The following is a 19,902-nucleotide window of genomic DNA, read 5'->3' as shown; positions in this document are numbered from 1 at the left end:
GGATCAACTACTGCATGTTACTGTCACAAGCTAGTTTTGTTCTACAGGTGCACACAAGTATCCTCTGAATGAGGTGGCTTTTTCCGGACAAATACTGTGACGGTGATGGTAGGAATGTGTATTATCAGACCAACACATTGGCCACAATTCAACATCATGTCAAACTTACCGCATTTTGAAAGTGATTCAGCTAAGGAACGTGGTATGTAAGCGGTATTTGCACCCCAGCTAGATAATTCTATAGTATTGAAAAGGTACAGTACTGCCCAACATAAAAAAGATGTACAACAACATACTTTGTTGTTTTTGTCAGAACAACGTTTTTTGTAGAATAACACCATTTTGTTTAATGCACTGAAGCCGGATACCAATGTAGGAAAGAAGGGCAATTTGTATGTTTAATTATTCAGATGTGCACTTTTTTTTAAAATAGGCCCCTTAATCTAGTTTGTTAATGTTTGTGAATTGAATGAATGGCTGGTCATCTGCTGACCACACATAGTGAAGGTAGATTCTATAATCATGTTTGAGACGGATCTCTGGTCACCTTTGGCCAAACCAAAGAGAGGAAGATACCAGATCACCAGAGTGACTGGAGTGTGGCTGACCAATATGGTGGCAAGGTCCTCCCCCACTTCTGTGGAAGAATGGGGTGACCGGATGAACAGTCATGTTTCAGCACTCTGTCACTGGTTCCTGAGGCATGAAGATGTACTCTATATGTGCTCCAGAAAAACAAATTTAAATGAAAATGGTATGCATGTGGAATATTTAGATGGACTAATAATTTCTATTTTCATAAACTATTGGTGGGAGATTCATGTAAATTATTCGGAAAAGGATAGATAGGTATAAATTCATGGGGAATGTAGGATTCTTCAGAAGTGACAAAGAAACCACGTTTTGTAATGATAAGACGAAATACTAGCGTGTGGTTGTATTAAGATGAAATACTTGCGTGTGTAAATCTAAGTTGAAAATAATTAAGATTTCCGTGTGCAGAACTTGAGTTAGAGACAAGCACTTCCACATCGTGAGTACCATGCTAGTCTCAACCTATGAGACAATGAAAAAAATTAGAAGTGCTTGTCCTAGCATTCAGTTGAGGATCCGTGTGAGAGATAAATAAAATACCAAAACTTCCATTATGATATACATTCGTGTGATACTCAGAAACTCTGAGAGTGAATTAAGGTGAGTCAGCCATGTACCCGGCAACACCATGTGGGTTGCATTGCAAAGGGAAATGTGCATAAATCCTGCAGAGTTTGTGGTAGGAAAATTATTAAGTGGGTCAGTGACATGTGAATCTGGGATGACTTTTGTTTGATGTGGGAAAGCAGAATGAGTAGATAACCAAACGTTTTGTTTTTTAAATGTGTTTTATACTGCCAGTGTGATTTATTATTTGTATTTAATCTGTGTGACTGGCATGAGACAGTAGCAAATTTAGTGGGTCAAGCTTGATTTTTCCTAGTACGGCACGAAAGGTAGTAAATTTCTTTATGTTGCTAATGAATGAGGTTAAGACAGCGTGGGACCAATCCAGAAAGTGCACAATAGCAATAGACAGAAATATTGTGAGACCATAGAATAGTAAAATGCTTATGTTATGTCATGCCCATTGGGAGGAGAATCACTTGTTTAACTATTGTGCTTAAGTGTAATGCAAGGAATGTTTCAACATTAGCATGAAAGAATTTACTGTAATAAAAGAGGAGATATATGAGACAAATAGTGGTCTTGATTACTGAGTTGTGGGTAGCCATTTTTTGAGGTATTTTACCATAACCAGCACTTTTTTGCTGGGATGTCCAAGCTTTGAATAAAATATATACCACAGGAAGGAAATGTGGTGGAGTGAGTCCATCAGAAATGTGCACTAGCTATTAGTCAGATGCGTTGTCCAACCCGCTGCATTAAGAAGTAAGGATGTGAATAAATTATAGCTTAACTTGTAGGCACTAGGGCTCATATTTCAATCATAGTTGCAATGGGTGTAATAAATCATGAAAATATATCTGATGTACGAATAATAATTGCACTCATCTGGCAGGCCACTCACCTAGTAGGCTACATTCCGTATGACTGATAGGTTGGAAACTTAGGCGATGTAACATTATAGCCCGTTTTAAGTGCAGAAAGTTGTAGCCTTAGGAGTGTGTGTTTATGCTCTCTCTTACCAATACCTTCTAGGCACCGATCCTAGACTCTAGAACAATACTTTAGAGTTGATAGCTTGGTTGATTTACGTAAAAAAGCTTCAAACTCCAGCCATCTGGATCTCCATCACCCATAAAAATCAGTCGTTTATTGTTCTTCTTAACCGTCTGCTATTACATGACGACACACTGAAATCTGTTACTATACATCGATAAGGAGTGCTGAGTCCTCGACATGGGCGCATCTCGAGAAATCTCATGCACTTGGATGGATGAGGAATCAGAAAGCTCCATTCATTCACGAGACGTGGAATGTAGCAGTCTTCTTGTGGACGGTTGCAGATTAATTCTGTAACGGTGCTGCATGGCGGTTTGGTCAATGACAGTGTGAGAAGGGTCTTTCACTCTCTAATTTTACCCTAAGACAGCGAGAATGCTCTGTGATCCCCATACGCATAGAGATAGATCGTAAATTAATCACTATGCTCGAAGTGTTAGAAATATGTGGAGCGATGTCTGCTATACTTTGACGATTTATGTGTTCGAGAATTAGCACTGAATGAATGTACTGCACAGTCATTATCCACGTTCGCTATTATGCTCGCAAAGTGGAGAATGGTTGGTTTAGCTATGATACTGAAATTGGGGAAACATGCTGTCACATCATTGGCATGTGTTGAAGTTACTGTAAAATTGCTAAAATTGTTCGCACCATCAACTGTGATGCCTATTATTACGGTACATCGTCGGTGTCTTTTCCATCCCAACCGTGCACTGGCGCGCTGTTGGTTACCACATAATGATTGACTGACAGCGCTTGTCTGAGTTGGAGAATAAGTTTTGTGGATGGGTGACACCTTCTGAGGGTTGGTAGCAGTGAAACATTGCTTGCGTACATGACTGCAATATGAGGAATCAGTGCGATTCCGTCAGTATGAAAGACGAGTCTAAATGTAGAGCTCGTGAATCACCTTCGGACTGTAGTTTGGAGACTTTCCACAACGCGAGCAAACGCTTTCAGTTTCCTTATGTTGTAGCTTTTATTTAAAAACAGCCGATGTATGGCGTGTTACAGTATCCACCGTAAGAGCATTATTTACATCACGCAACTTCTCGTTTCCTGCGAAAGGCCATGGATCACAACATCTTAATGTCAGTTTAGAACCTGGCACAGGATTCAAAGACGTGGCAGAAAAAGGAAATGTTTGGTCTCGTACAAAGCGTGTTAGAAAACATTGTTTCAAACAGGACCGGATGGAGCGTCTTTTGCGACTTAGGGTACGATCATTCGTCTACAGTATAGGTGATCAAACTTCAAAGTGGCCTCTGCAGTGGCTGTATATTTAGTAGGATCGTTCCGCACGGGCAGCAGTAGCAGCCGCAGTTTGAGGTGAAGGACGAGGTGTTAGGTTAGGAATGCTTGCAGGGCTGCACGCTGCGCTATTCTCGGGAAGCATTGTGAAATCTCCCTCTCCGCCCTGGAGCCGCACGGCAGCTTTGCGTCATCGCGCGAGCAATGGTGCCTGGTGAGTTCTATATAGCATAAAGTTAGTGGAACTTCTGTAGTTATTAGTATTTCTCTGTTTGGGGATAGACAATAACGTTTATAGCATGTTGCGGTGATAGATTTGAATGGGCGCGGATCTGTAGTACTTGTATGTAGTTTTGGGATGCACCACAATGCGCGCATTTCCATCGAATGCTCAAAACATGCTCCTGTCGCACTGACTCAGGTCGCTTTGTTTCTACACGGGTTGCAGAAGGTGGTAGGTATGGTTTTCTTCGACTTCTGCTCAGTTCCGACTTAAAATGGAACGATTACATGAGCGTAGCTGTAGAAATGGGCGCAGCTGCAAGATGCGTAGGAACTGGCTAAAACCAAGTTGCAATTTTACTGTAGTAGACAGGTTCGAGGAAGGTGACTCGTTGCGAGACATGAGAGTGCCAGAAATATGATTCACTTGTGTATGTGATCCGATTCATGTATGTGCTTGAAGGGAAAAACCTGTTTCCAAATCCCAGACATCATTTCTAGCGGATAGCGTAACACTAGAGATCTGAGAAGCTAGTGTGCATTTTCTTATAACCTCACTCGGCACATCGTCTACTACTATTCAATCAGTCATCGCCTATAGCTCAGTGGACGTATCGCGGAACCTCCGATATGGCACTGAGACAGAATGCGCTACAAATACTATAGAATTATCTAGCTGAGGCGGTGTGAGGGAGTCGCAAATACCGCTTTACATACAACATTCCTTAGCTGAACCACTTTCAAAATGCAGTAATTTTATTACGATGTTGCATCATGGGCAACGTGTTGGTCTGGTAATACACATTCCTACGATCACTGTCTCGACATTTTTCCGGAAAAACCACCTCATTCAGAGGTAATTTTGTACTTCGATTCATACAGCGGGTATAGCTTTTAACATGGATAATTGTGTGCACCTGAAGAACCAATATAGCTTGTGAGAGTAACATACAGTACTTGTTGCGATCGGTTTCCTTTTTTAACGTCTGGCCGATTACGTCTCTCTTTCTAAGGCACAGGGGTTACACTAGCAAGAAAAACCTAACAGGCATTTCCAGCCATCGTTTATTTTGGGTCATTATTGTTTCACATAGTGTTGAATCATTTATTGGTCAAGTATTATACTTGGTAGTAGTGGGGGGTGGTTGATACGTTCGCATTAGGCTTACTATGTATGTGTTTGTGTTCCGACATGTGTAAAGAAAAGGACTATGTCCAGTCACAAGGAAGGTAAAGATATGTCCATTTCCAGAGCCACAGCCATCAGCAGGGTATATTTCCAATACATCGCTCATTGTCCAATGCCATTCAAATGAGACCACAATAATAACATTTAATTGTCAGTTTAGTGATCAAACATATGTGTGACCGGTTTTCTAGAATTATTCCGTGTATGCATGGCCTACAGTGCTAATGATTCATGTTTCCTGTTGACTGCAGAAGGCATCCGAATGCAGAGGTCTGTTGGAGTGTAGGAATGTATCTAACTTTGCCATCATCTAGACAACCGAATAGTGAACTAATACTAAGTGTTGGGCAGCATTTGTGGTCAAGTGGAAATCTGGAAAGATTGTGTATGGAGGTGCGTTTGCACAGGAGCGTTATTGACTCCCATGTAAATTGTTTGGTTGTCTACTTCTACACAATCCGCGCCTTTATTTAGTTGAGAGAAGATTTAGTGTGGTGTGTGCATCTAGCATGTGGAAGACACGTTTGTCTGTTCTCTAGACATGGGAAAGACCTTAGTTGGCTTATAAATTATAGGATTAATTTGGAATCTGCTACATTATCGACATCGGTATTTGAGAATGGAAATATAAGTTTCCTCTATTTGTTTCTAGTTACTCAGTTGTTTACAGCACGCTGCACCTCGATAAAGTTTGGGGTTTGTAAAGAAATAATTTCCAGTCTATATCTTGGGAATTATGTTGCGCTAGCGATCGGTAGGACGCTGCCTAGTGCTTAATATAGAGAAGTGCCGCAAAAATGGTATAATATTATGGTGAACCATGCAAAAATACATGTGTTCTTATAATCCTCGAGTCTGGAGATGTGCGTAGAAGAGTGAGCGGGCAAGGAAGCAGGTTCGGATCAGAAACAGTAACGCGTTTGTGCCGAGGGTGACGATCCTGAATTTGTAGAACAGTTCTGAGTGCGACTTCGGTCTGCTGAGGGTGCTCTGATGTAAAAAGGATTATGTTGTATGGTGCAGGATATGAATTGTATGTTTATTAGATCGGCACAGTACGCGGTGATATATTGCTGGGATGGAGATCGGTTTCACACTCTAATGTTCAGGCTCTTGTCCTCAGTGGGAGAGCAGTGTAATTGAGTAAGAGTCTTTCCGTATGTGACGATATGTATGGCACTTTGGGAGGTGAAGTTGGCAGTGCAATATGGTGATCAGTGTAAAATAGTTTATTGCCACTGAATGTGACGTCTGTAGAAAGAAAGGAAAGGCTGACGGTGCTTCCCTAGGGCTGAGATGCATCGTGACATATAGCTGGGGTGAGTGTAGGCATACCATAATTTTTTTGGGTACTGTACATATATAAAAGATAACTGCACTGTTTGTGTAAAATGTGTATATATTATATTGTTAAGTTACTGTGGCTTATGTTGTAGAATAACTAGAAAAGGTGAGTGTGTGTCCTGTAATGAGGGATGTATAGTAATAGATAACTGCAAGGGTATGAGAGAGATTTTTACGTGGAAAATTATGCACGCTATAGATATGAATATTCGTTCCTGAACTACGACCGTCAAGTGCAGAAATTAGGTGTACATCGATCAGTGTCAGACTGTTGTGGCAATCATAATGATATTTAATTGTTGTTAGATTGGTAAATATGTTTGTGGCTTTCGATAGTCTTGTGAGTCTAGTATGTATGTATTTGATGATCAGTAAGCGAGTTTTGTGGGTTTAACTGTGAGTGCAATTTAGCGATCTGTGGAAAATAATTTTAGTGCTGAAAGTCTCCTCTGAAGAAAACTATGGTGAACAGTGCTCCCACTGGAACCGTACTGCAGGTATACTGTGATCGCGACAGCAACGTTAAAAAACACACGAGCACACGGTCCGGACTGGGGGATGTGTGTCGCTGCTTCATGATTGCGGGCAGCTGTGCGTGACTTTGCAGCTGACGGTCGCGTCCCTTCACTGCTAGCCTCCAGTGCGGTGTAGTGGATAGGGGGCTGCGGGTGGTGCTTGCACGTGTCTGTTGGATTATTTTGCGATCAGGTCTGTAGGCCGTGCTATGTGTTATCTGGACAGTTTACGAGTTGATTTCGTGTTCTCCGCAGCCACTCCTGGGACTCCGTGTCTTTTCTTATTACGAGCTCGCATCAAAGACTGTGCGCTCGTGCTTCCACTGCCATGTAATTTGAAAGAGTTGCAAGGAGGGACAGTTAATGTGTTCGCTTATATCGAACTGACGCGTCGGAACACGTACCGCAAGATTCTGACTTCCGTATTGACATTTGCCGCGTCACAAACTACGCCAGTAATGACCACGAGTAATTTGAGTTAAAAATTTGTAGAGGTGGTCTGTGCACTGATACGTGTCGTTTTTCTGTTTACCTTGGTGTTTTCGATAGTCGTCTTATTAAACCCTAGAGATACTTGTGAATAATCCTGTACATTACATGTGATTAGCCTTAGTGTTTTCAGTTACTTACCTTAGACTTACATGCAAACTTTGCTAAGCCTGTGCAATGTGGGGAGGTGTGTTTGTTTAGTCTTTTTGTATTTCAAAACTGCGTCACCGTGAAAACTACATTTCTTCGATTGTCTTCATTTTCCTGACCGACACCCAAGAAATAAATAAATGTCGTGTGACTAGGGCCTCCCGTCGGGTAGATCGTTCGCCAGGTGCAAGTCTTTCGACTTGACGACACTTGGGCGACTTGTGCGTAGATGGGGATGAACTAATGATGATTAGGACAACTCAATAACCAGTTCAAATGATTCAACTGGCTCTAAGCACTAAGGGGCTTAACATCTGAGGTCATCAGTCCCCTAGAACTTAGAACTACTTAAACCTAACTAACCTAAAGACAACACACACATCCGTGCCCGAGACAGGATTCGAACCTGCGACCGTAGCAGGAGCGCGGTTCCAGACTGAAGCGCCTAGAACCGCTCGTCCACATCGGCCGGAGCTCAACACCCAGTCCCTGAGAGGAGAAAATCTCCGACCCAGCCGGGAATCGAACTCGGGCCCTTAGGATTGACATTACGTCGCGCTGACTACTCAGCTACCGTTGGCGGTCACCGACACCTAATAGAGGATACGGACGAAGCTAGTTATTATGATTTAAGCACATATAATTCGACAAACACTTCCTGGTATGAAAGACTAAAAGTAAAACAGATTTCCGTTTGTACTTTACACATAGCTTCCTTTATTCTTCAGAATATCTACTTCTTTAATAGAAAACAAATGATAAAATTTCAGCTTCGACACTATTTTTTTCGAACTATAAATGTCAGCATCTAAAAAATGTTTTCTTATCGTTGTTTTTGTTTCTTCGCGGAAAAGTAATGGTAAGTGGGCTGTAGCCGTGTGGGACACATCCTGCTGACGTGCAAATGCGGTGACGGTGGCACGGGATAGTCGTACCCGGCGGACCAGTGGCGCACAAGGGCTGAGGAGGTGAGGAGGTGAGGAGGCGAGGGTCGCAGCACGGGCCCCGGAGCAGCACGCACTTCAAACATAAACAACGGGCAATGCTTATTGGCCACCCCCCTCCCTCCCTCCCTTCTTCCCTCCCTCTCTCTCTGACACACACACAAACAGTATGAATGACACTCTTTCATGCAATTAGTGTCCGTAATTACAATAACACGATACGACACATGTGACTTCTCCTTGGAAATAACCACTAGAGAGTGAATCCTTTAAATTGTTATATTCGCATTTCACAATGAAAAAGATTTGTTTTTATTATTTTTAAATTGTCAGATGATTATTACTATATAAAAATTAAGTAACTAATTATTATAGATTTTAAATTATTTCTTTTCATTAATCACATTTGCAACGCATGATGGTTCATGCTGAAGAAACAATACTCCTTTGGCAAGTAGATGATACCTCCAGTTTTTTATGATTTATATCTCCCATAATGCTGCCCATTGTTGGTCTTTGGCGGGTTAACCTAGTCAAAGAAAACAGATCACATGCGACAAATGCCAAAGAAAGGTAAACTTTTTTTCAGTTAATACTCTATGTGAGGGCCATAGCTTCTTAGCACAGACAAACCATCCAGAACTGTTGAGTCTATCGTCACATCTACGTACACCCATACTGAGCAAACAACTGTGAAGTGCATGGCAAAGGTACTTCCCATTGTACCAGATAGTAGGTCTCCTTCCGAAACCCTTCACGTGTGGAGGGACGGAAGAATTATTGTGTAAAGGTCTCTGTGTGTGGTGCAGTCTGGTGACTCTGGGAGCAGTATGCAGGGGGTTGTACTTTATTCCTACATTCCCCATGTAATAGCAGTTCGCTGGCCTTGGTGGCCGAGCGGTTCTAGGCGCTACAGTCTGGAACCGCGCGACCGCTACCGTCGCAGGTTCGAATCCTGCCTCGGGCATGGATGTGTGTGATGTCCTTAGGTTAGTTAGGTTTAAGTAGTTCTAGGGGACTGATGACCTTAGAAGTTAAGTCCCATGGTGCTCAGAGTCATTTGAACCATTTAATAGCAGTTCTTGGCACTACAATGGTGTGCAGAACTTAAGGACGAGAGTCACGTTTGCATAATGTGTCGCCGCTAAGTAACGCAGCTCCGCGAAACTTGGATCGTACATAGAAAGCACTGCTACGGTGTAGTACAGTGCAGTACAGCAGACAGGATAACCGAAAGAAATGCGCAATGAAACGAGCAGGAAGGGGACCTGTATTCAAAGACAGTTCGTACACTGAGGTCAACGCGAGTTGTGATGATTGGCCGAACATTACGGAAGGTGGGACACGGTTCTCATTAGTGTGTCTCATCACCGCGGGAAGCGCTGCACGCCCTGCGCCGGGCTGCCCGGCCACGCCGACCGCGGGCCCGGCCAGGAGCGGGTGCGGCGCGCCACGGCGCGGCGTTCCACTGCTGCGCCGGCGCCGCTCACAGCTGCTGCACGCTGCAACACGTGCTCGATGCGAGCGAGCTCAGCACTCGTCGAATACCTCTTCCTTCTGAGAACTCTTACTCCTGGGCTGTTCAGTGAGATCTCGTACTGTCATCTGTAAGAATCAAGTCATAGACGAATGCATCCCTGAAGAAAGCCACACGGGGAAGGAGTAGAGTCTCGGAATGATAGTGACCAGCGAGTGTACCGTGTTCAGAGTCTCGGAGGTCAGAACGGCCGTGCAACATTATCCTCCTCACACCGTAACACTTCGACCACCGAAACGATTACGTTTGACAGTGCTCCCCGGTGCATCACATAGCCTCATATGGAGAGAGGTGCGAACACAAAATTCAAATGGCTCCAAGCACTATGGGACTTAACATCTGAGGTCATCAGTCCCCTAGACTTAGAACTACTTAAACCTAACTAACCTAAGGACATCAAACACATCCATGCCCGAGGCAGGATTCGAACCTGCGACCGTAGCAGCGCGATTCCCGACTGAAGTGCCTAGAACCCCACAACGGCCGGGGGTGCGAACACACAATGCAGTCAGGTACATTCACAGAGCTACGCTAGTCGGCAGTGACACATTACGCAATAGTTGCTTCCCTCCTTAACTTGTACACGCCAGGTTTTGAGGCATATTTCGTGTCTGTCTTCGAGCAGCTGCCAGTTTGTGTCCTTCAGCATTTGAATGGCTCTCTCTCTTTGATCAAAAAAATCTGTAAACAGTATTAGCTGTTATTTGTATTTAGTACGGGCAACGAACAATATTCGAGGACGATATGACTGCTTTGCAAGCGTTCTTATTTGTAGAGTGATTGCTTTTGCCCAGTATCCTGCCACCTGCCGTACCTAAGGCTGAGCCTACGTGAACGTCTGAGGTTGCCCCCACCTCATTCCATAACTCCATCTGAGGAAAAGTCGTGTGTCCTCCCACTACGAAATTGTCATTCCAGTCGAGAATTTCGCTCGATTAAGTCGAGCCATTGTCAATGAGCTTCGGTGTGGTTCTGATGGAAATCGAGAAATATTGCATAAAAGCGCGACGATTGTTATAAGCTGCGCCGACTGAGTGTGGTGCTGACGGCCGGCGCGTGTGCCCGCAGGTGTCGGGGTCCAAGATCTGGCAGATGGAGCGGTCGTGCATGTGCTGCCAGGAGAGCGGCGAGCGCGAGGCCGGCGTCTCGCTCTTCTGCCCCAAGGCCAAGCCCGGCGAGCGCAAGTTCCGCAAGGTACGTAGCCCGGCTGCCCGGCTGCCCGGCTGCCCGCCGACCCCACGCACCACAGCACCGGCCCGACGCGCCGGGCAGCCGGTAGGGCGGCGGCAGCACATTTCTCAAGTCCTGCAAGGTTCGAGCGCCACCACCGACGTCTCCTCTGCCACTCAAGCTGATTGTGCAACGCTGGCCCAGTCCGGTGCAGAGGGAGGGAGGGAACTTCCACGTCCGAAATGTCTGGGATCTCCAGGGAGAAAGCGAAGCTTTGATAATGGTGTTGACGTCAATGATGGTGGTGATGATGATGATTATGATGATGATCATGATGGTGCTGAGGACGAGGTGGAGGAGGACATTATTTTCCAAATCCTGCAAGGTAGATACCACTTGTCTCATCCCTCACGCTGGGGTCAATTGCGAGCACACGACACGAACACGATCCCAGTGCGGTGGAAGGCCATCTTGCACATCCAGTAGAACTGTAATCCTCCTGGGTAAAGAGATGGGGACCAGTTTACGTGTTTTGCAGGTGGTACATCAAAAGTTTTGGCTGGTTTCGTTGTCTAGGGGCTGGGATACACAGTTGCCGCATTACGTGCCAAATACTGCTGAGTCTACAGTATAAATACACACATGAATCGAATGGTCAACAATTGCGAATTTTGAATGTAACATAGAAATTTATAAATGAAAGATTGCGACTAAATAAAATCTGCGGGTACTATTTTAACGACTTTAAATGATGAGTTCGATAGCAGAAGTACCTTTAAGAATGCCATTTGTTACCGTAAAGCACTTATTGCTGTCGATGGTCCAGCAATTAAATAAAATATAAATTGAATAACAAGGAAACAATAGATTCCTACTTCACGTAATTAGTTATGAGCAACATAGATCGTGAGATAATCACTTCTAAAGGCATACTACGTCTTCACTGCAGAAGCCACGGAAATCCCAGAAGTGCACAAGTCGTCACTACGAAATATTTGTACCCCCCGCGACCACGTGCAACCGCTCCACTCTCCAAGTATCTCCTGTGACCAGCCGTGACGCCTTCCTGTCCAACACTCCCTCGTGCCCTGCGCCACCCGATGCTCCTCCCCCACTTCCATACAGTCTCTCCGTTGACTTCGGTAGTCGCCAACTGTACTAACGAGCGCTGTGAGTGGCTAAAGAATTCCCGGCATGTCTCCAAGTCAACGCACACTCACAAACATATTGAAACCACATACGAAATACTGGATTTACATTTAAATAACTTGATATTAAATAAATATTCCTACGGCTGCACAATAAACACGCTCTAACACACATTATTAAATACATAAACAAATCAAATAAACATATATCAAAGGAACAGAAACAAAAGTAGGCCATTAGCCTAATGTCTCTATGCTTCCTAAAACACATTAAAAATTTGACCAATTTCTTCATGAATAGTATACATCGGATATAAACGAAGACATAGACGAATAAATATAAGCATCCTGCTACCGTTTCTTCGTGTCCTGGCGCGATCGATAGTAATCGGCCACTTTGACCTCCAATTACTCATGTACTATTCAAGTTACATAGGCATGTAATTCACACCAATTTAGGTTTACACTAATAGCTCTCTAAAGACATGTCGATCGACAAAATCGGATGAACCGTTCAAATTTTGGAAATTGGTTGCTCGGTGTTACTTGTATAATTTACAGTCAGATACTAAACTTTAAACTAATAAAGATATTGAAAATCCGATTACACCATCAGAATCGTCGTGCAAATGATGGTAATGTACATGTTTCTTTTTAAGGTACCATGATTCCTCTGGCTATTATTAATTTTTACATGAACTGTGAAATATCTGCCATTATGATTTCACAAAGTCCGCCGTCTTTGGCACTGCCGGCATACAAATCTCCCTCACCAGCACACCGCCCACTCCTCGACACAGCGTCAACACGGAATCGCCGGGCACGCGGTCGGCCTGGACCACGCGCTGCGGCTGCCCCTCTTCCTCCAGCTAACAGTTCGGCTCCACGCGGTTGCTGGCCACGCCAACTCCGAACTCAGAATATTTTCAGGGCGCCACACCTCGCCCGTCACCGCACAGCCTCTTCCCATGTACCCTTTGTGAAAACTCGTGACACTTCTGTTTGGAAATCAGAGGTGGAAACACCAGACACCGTGGAAAACCTGAGTAGGACCTGCAACTAAGCTCGGATACCTTATTGGTTAAGGTGGCTGTCTGCAATAAGCAGAGAATCTTGGTTCTGTAGAACACTGGTTTTGTACAGTTTTTCAGTTTCACTACATAGTGAGTCTTCAATTTAGTTTGTCTCCGGAATATTTGTCCTTTAATGTTTTTCGGTATTTCATTTCATATTCAAATTGGTATGAGCAAGAAACACCAATTTCTGTCTTTTGCCTTGTATTTTAATTAATTCTGTTTTGTCGAGCAAAAAATACACACATAGTAATCAATACCTTGCTAAACTATAGGTACTGATACTTTTATTCCCATATTATCGAAATATTGATTTAGTTTTATTTGCTGGCACTAATACCCAATATTGCATTTGTATCTATTATTTTTTCCGAATATTATTTCACATTTTGGTTTTCTTTCACTATGTATACTTTTTTTCCAGTGTTATCCACACACAATACATAAGACAGCAGTGATAGCTTTTATTAATATCAAAAAGATTCGTCAGTTTAAGGGGTTTGACACCAAATACTATATTAGTGCTAATCTTTTCCTTATATGAGTGAGACACCAGTGTGTTGCTATCAATCAGAATTATTGTGTCCGCAGCTCGTGGTTTTGCGGTAGCGTTCTCAATTCCCGCGCGTGGGGTCCCGGGTTCGATTCCCGGGGGGGTTAGGGATTTTCTCTGCCTCGTGATGACTGGGTGTTGTGCGTTCTTCATCATCATTTCATCATTATTGGCTCGCAAGTTCCCGCATGGGGCCTCCCGGCCAACAATACCATACGATCATTTCAGAATTATTGTATGATTTTTTCTGATATCACTTAGGTGTCGTACAAGTTAACATGATGAAGTCAATATCAAATAGCCTACCGTACCGGTATCAACACCTTTGTTCCATTATTACCAAGGTTACTGATACAATTTTTGGTCTCACACAATTGTGTCAGTATCGTAATCTTTTTTCACACACTATAGATGTTGTCCGACTCTAGCTCTAGATGTCGATATCAAATAACAATATGAGTCCCACTACCATCAAGGTATCGACACCTTGATAATACCTTTCTCCTGTACCTCTGGGACAGAAATATTTAATCTTCCAATCTGTCAGTTCTTAGCCTTACAGCCGACTAGAAGGCGACTCGGTGACAAGAGGGTCAGCACAGCAACACGACTCGTGTCTGAGAATAAATGGAAGTAAATGCCGATCCAGTAAATTCATAGTGATTATAAATCACCTGTTGAGCCGCCAAGCAGATAAGACAGAGTATGGACGTGAAACGACTAACGTCCTTTAACAGCAGCTGAGAAAGCTCGTCCCGGCTGGCCGCGTCCTCTGCCAGTCACCCTCCCGCGGCCTCCTTGGCCACTCCGTCGGCCCCTGCACGTCTGCTGATCTGTCCGATGCTCGTCCTGTGACAGCGCAGTTTGTTGCGCTGTGCAATAAAGTTCACCCACCTGTCGGTGGATTCTTGACTCTATGTGTCAGCTGTAAGGAAAAATAGTTCCACTATACGTGACGACTGGGAGCAAAAATGATTTCAAGTTTTACGTCTAACTAACTACCAAAAGAGTACGTCATTGAACGAGAAGACCGATACATTACTACTTCGATGTACAAACATACGCTGTCGAGCCCTACCTACATACAGTTTGCCATACGACTTCCGCACGTCCAACACTTTCAGTCTCTAGCAATCAGTTTAAGGTTTTCACCCTAACTTGACACTGAACAGACACACGGATTTCTATAGTTAGAACGCTCGTACAATGTCTGGCAGTGTTCATTTAGAACTACGAGTTCTCGTTTAAAATTGCACTGTACGCCACACGGAATTTTAGTTATTCGAAATAATGTCACATCTCGAATTTGACGAATCGTCATTTGTGGTTTTATTAATCTCCTAAAATCTTACAATTACTCATAATTAGGACATTTTTGCACAGTTGAGGACAACATATCCGATTACAAGAGCTCAGCACTTATCCTTCCGACTGCAGATCTCTGACCCAATGACAAGCCTAGTGTGAGCAAAGATCGTTCACTCCCGATTGGCTGAATCCCAAGGTTTAATCAACACCGTTCCACGATCTCTTTCTCGAACCGATCACGTTCCCAAAACACTATAGACACAGTTATTAAATAATATGTTTCAGATAAACAAATGAAAATAAGGCAAAGTAAGGCAAAGGTCCCGAGTTCGAGTCTCGGTCGGGCACACAGTTTTAATCTGCCAGGAAGTTTCATATCAGCGCACACTCCGCTGCAGAGTGAAAATCTCATTCTGAAAGTAAATCAGTTCCATCTTTAAATGCATGAACTACTGAAGTACATTTCATAATTTAAAACTACCGTAAATTCACTTCTTATAATTCACCATTTCCGCGATGCATGTGACCTTCAGATGCAGCACGGACCCACATTCTCAAGCTCTTCTGTGCTGAGTTACTTACTCGTGCAGTCCGAAAGACTGACAGGCAACACACATTCCACATTTAGTCCTTCCCTCACTCAGACAATAAAAAAATGAAACTGTCATTATTTAATATTAATCATAATTTCTGTAAATCTTAAAATTATTACCTAAAATAAATGGATTTACAGAAAACAATTCGAATGGCTAGACACATCGTAAAACTTCCTCATTGACTTTTACCGAATACAATGAGGGAAAAACGAACGCAGCACCGAGAAGCAGTTGTGCAACATAGACGAAAGTTGCTGCGCACGTTGCTTCACACGCGAGATGACGTCTGTTCAAATTTCGTGCCGGTGGCACGAGGGTGGCGCCAGTAGAGCCACTGCGAGGATGCAAATCAGGTTTGTTTGAAATGCGAGCTAGCTGTAGCGGTCGTCGAGATCGAACGCGGTGAGTCGATGTTAGTCGAGTCACCTTCAGAGGTGACAAAGAGGCCATTATCAGCACCTCGCTGAGTTTGAACGAGGCCGTGTAATAGGGGCTGCAGGGAGCCGGGTGTTCCTTGCGCCACAGTGCAGAGTGGCTCGGCAGGAATGCAGGCAGTGAACACGACCGCCGGCAGCGGTGGCCACGGGAACGTAGGCTGCTGTCGTGCATCTGCAGCAGCAGCCAGCACCACACTGACACGACCAACTCTCACAAATCGGTTAACTCGAGGACAGCTCCGAGACACACGCCCTGTAGGGAGCACTCCACTGACGCCAAACCGCCGCCGTTTGCGACTTCAGGGATGGGTCTGCCTTTATTTCCAGACAAAAGCAGCCGGCTCCGTGCGGTGCCGGTGGAGGCCGCGCGTCGGTCAGCAGGAGGCAGGTCGAGGGCCCGCAGCAAGCCCGCCTGAGTGCAGTCACGGGCTGGCCAGCGCTCCGGTGTGCCAGCAGGCCGGTCTCCTTGTTATGCCACACACCACGGTCGCAAATTCGTTCTGCAGCCATTGGTGAACAGCATTCCACGGGCTGTTCTCCAACCGGATAACGTAGCCCACATAACGCTGTTGTACCAGACATGCTTCGCAGCGTGCCGACATGTTGCCGGGGCCCGTTCCGCCGCCACAACTGTCTCCAGTTGAGCACAACGGCACATCGCCGGACGACAACTCCAACGTCATCCACAACGAGCATTAACCGTGCCTGCACTGACAGACCGAGTGCAACAGACATACAATTCCCGTCTCACAAACTGACATCCTGCACCTGTACGGCACAGTGCATACACGTCTGCATGCTTGCATTCGACATTCTGGCGTTTACACGGGTTGGTAATGTGACAGCATACACATTTGCAATGACTTACCTCAAACTTCTACTAACCTGTAACTTTGCATCCTTAATCACTCAAATATTACCTAGACAAAAGTATTCCGAAAATTGCATTACACTAATTATTTTTTGGTTTCGCGATTTTTTTTCTCATCAGTGTACATTCGAACTCTGAATTCTGTGTTTAATGCTGTCAGTATAAGGCTGAAATTAACACCACAAACAACCCTATAACGTCCAAAACCAGAAGACAATCATTCATTTCCTACTCCGTGATATTTTGGAGAGAAGAACGAAGTTGTTCATCAATAATTTATCCGCGCTGTCCGACCAAAATATGAACTGTCATAGATTTAACTTAGGACCACTTTCGGTTTGAAAATTGCAGCATTGAGGGCTTCTTCTTTTATACTGGTACCACAGATGCATCTCCAAATGATGATGGAAAGCTGTATTCAGCGGGAAAACTTGAAGAACTACTATTCTAGCGGTTGTTTTCTACATGTAGTATTGTATCAGTTCATTACTGTTTCTTTCCATTACGATCGAGGTAGCAGTACTATTTTAGACTTTAATGTTAATATCAAATATTGTATCTATTGAAATTTTTGTGAGACTGTTGACGTTTTGTACAATTTCAGGTGTTGGTATCGTACCAATATCTTTTTCCGTTTCATCAATGTGTCCTACAATTTTAGATAGTATTGATGTGTTTTCCGACGAAATCAAGGAATCATTCGATTGAACATGTTTCTGTCAGTACAAAATATTGTATTGCATTGAAATCCCTGTTTCACTTTAATTAGCTATTAAGACGATATTGGTATCAATGTCTAACATAAATACCAGTATTTTCATGACATTACTGAAGTATTTTACAATTTATGATCTTGATATTCACCCCAAATATTGCACTGGTATCACTATTCTTTTACTGATATTATCGAGACCTTTAGATGTCGATATCAGATACCGCATCATTAGCGACACCTCTGTTGAAATATTATTGAGGTATTTACACTACTGTGAGAGGTGCTACGAATAACTGTTATCAGAAGCTACCTTTTTTGCATTACTAAGGTATCGACACAATTTCAGATATTGGTCCGATACCAAATATTATGTACCCATATCTTTGTTCCTATATCCGAGCTGTGGGTACAATTTTAGGCGTCGGTATTGGTAGTAAGACCGGCGTCAACCCTGGTGTCGGTGGCCACGCTGCCCTCTCGTGCAGTCGCAGAGCCCCCCACCGCTCACGATGTGAGCCGTGACGACGGCGCCTGACGCCCCCGCTTGTTGTCCCGCAGGTGTCGACGAAGGCGCCGCTGGAGTGCATGTGCCGGCCGTGCACCGGCGTCGAGGAGTCGGCCGTCATCCCGCAGGAGATGGCCGGCTACCCGGACGACGGGCCGCTCGCCGCGCACTTCCGCAAGTCGCAGTAGGGCGCCGCCCTCTCTGTACCGCCCATTTTCCTAATAAACTGACTTGCACTCTCAACACCGACCGCTGCTCATTTACCCACTCCTGTCCGTGCGTCAGCAATGCAGGTGGAGCACCACAGTAGCGAGTTCCCAGACACCCAGCTGTTGCCGCCTGCGCTCACTCGGTGTCTGGTGGAGCACGCCTCCAGTAAATAGCCGCGGCGCATCGGTCCATCTTCACAGTTCACAGTTCGCACCCGCGGCTGATCTAGCAGCAGTCCCATCCTAGACACCGAGGTGCGCACGGGGTTTCGTACCTCGAACTGACGCTACCCCCTCGGACGGGCATCCGAGTTTTACTCTTCTGGACAGGCAGGCGGTCTCGTGCCCGCTCGGAGGCGCCGCAGCCGCTGTCCAGCGTCAGGCTGGAGCCCCCTGCGGCCGTCACAGCTGCCCGAACATCAAAACTCACTTCCTTCGTTTAGTGTACCTCTCTCATTCCCCAAGCATCGCCTGAATTAGGCTACAGTCCGTTATCCTTCGTTCATCTTTGTTCATTTTTATCTTATAACCTCTTTTCGTCTCATTATCTCTCACATTAAGATGATCTTTCAACTCCTTTCCTGTCTCTGAAATAATTACAATCTTTAGTCAACCTCAACAGCTTCATTGCTTCTCCTGAGAATATTATTTCCTCCTCCAGACGTGTCCTCGGCTACCTTCAGTGTACCGACAAATGGACACGGGGACCACTGCCCAGTCAACAATGCTTATAAATGCGGACTGATTTTTGTACAAATGGTTCATAATTCCTTCGCTCTGTGTATTTTGCCCCTCAGAGCCCACAGGTCTGAATGTGCAAACACAAATATCCAGAAAAAGTAGTTTATAAAAAACTTAAGGTTTTACGTTTGCACCAGGTTATCACTTTCCTACTATTACCAAAAAATCAACTACCGTTAATTATCTGAAAGCAGTCGCAAGTTTGATGTAACAAGTCATCACAGCATCGGTATAAATATAATTTACCCACCTGCTCAGAGAACATTTTATCTAAACTGAAATGCTTATATCATCACAGGTAGTGAGCTACGTACATAGTACTGAGGACCAACACTTCAGGCGCTGAGATCATAAGGGCCTAACGCACACCATCAACAATTTTCATACTGTATTATATATGCATACTCCTGACATTTGTTGATTTTATGGTGACCCAGCTTTATCTTTATCTGTAGGCTCATATTGTATATATGAACATTCGTGAAAGCTATATCATCGACTACTCGGACATTCATTTTCATATTGGCCCAAAGCACAAAGCATAATTATGTTCCTCTGCACTGCTACATTGATATCCAGGATTGTCAACATAATTTAGTTTGTATATCATGTAAGTATTAGCAGTTCTTCGTAGTCATAAGTATAGCGTCAGTATTATCTCAATCTCAAGACACAGATTTCGCTTAATGAACGTTACAACGAGGTTCAAAAA

The 19,902-nt window shown here is 44.2% G+C and overlaps 1 protein-coding gene across 1 annotated transcript in view; it reads left to right on the top strand.

Moving 5' to 3' along the window:
- The window catches only part of LOC124803482 (bursicon-like), a 44,435-nt gene extending 26,007 nt beyond the window's left edge, over window positions 1-18,428 (top strand). Inside the window, exons 4-5 of the mRNA XM_047264673.1 lie at window positions 10,933-11,058; window positions 18,294-18,428. Coding sequence (XP_047120629.1) covers window positions 10,933-11,058; window positions 18,294-18,428 — 261 coding nt within the window. The remainder of the gene's footprint in view (window positions 1-10,932; window positions 11,059-18,293) is intronic.
- The last annotated feature ends 1,474 nt before the right edge of the window (window positions 18,429-19,902 follow it).

Source organism: Schistocerca piceifrons, chromosome 6 (assembly GCF_021461385.2).
Source record: "Schistocerca piceifrons isolate TAMUIC-IGC-003096 chromosome 6, iqSchPice1.1, whole genome shotgun sequence".
NCBI classification, from domain to species: domain Eukaryota; kingdom Metazoa; phylum Arthropoda; class Insecta; order Orthoptera; family Acrididae; genus Schistocerca; species Schistocerca piceifrons.
Note: the sequence above shows the minus strand (reverse complement) of the source record. Positions and strands in the feature narration are given on the sequence as shown.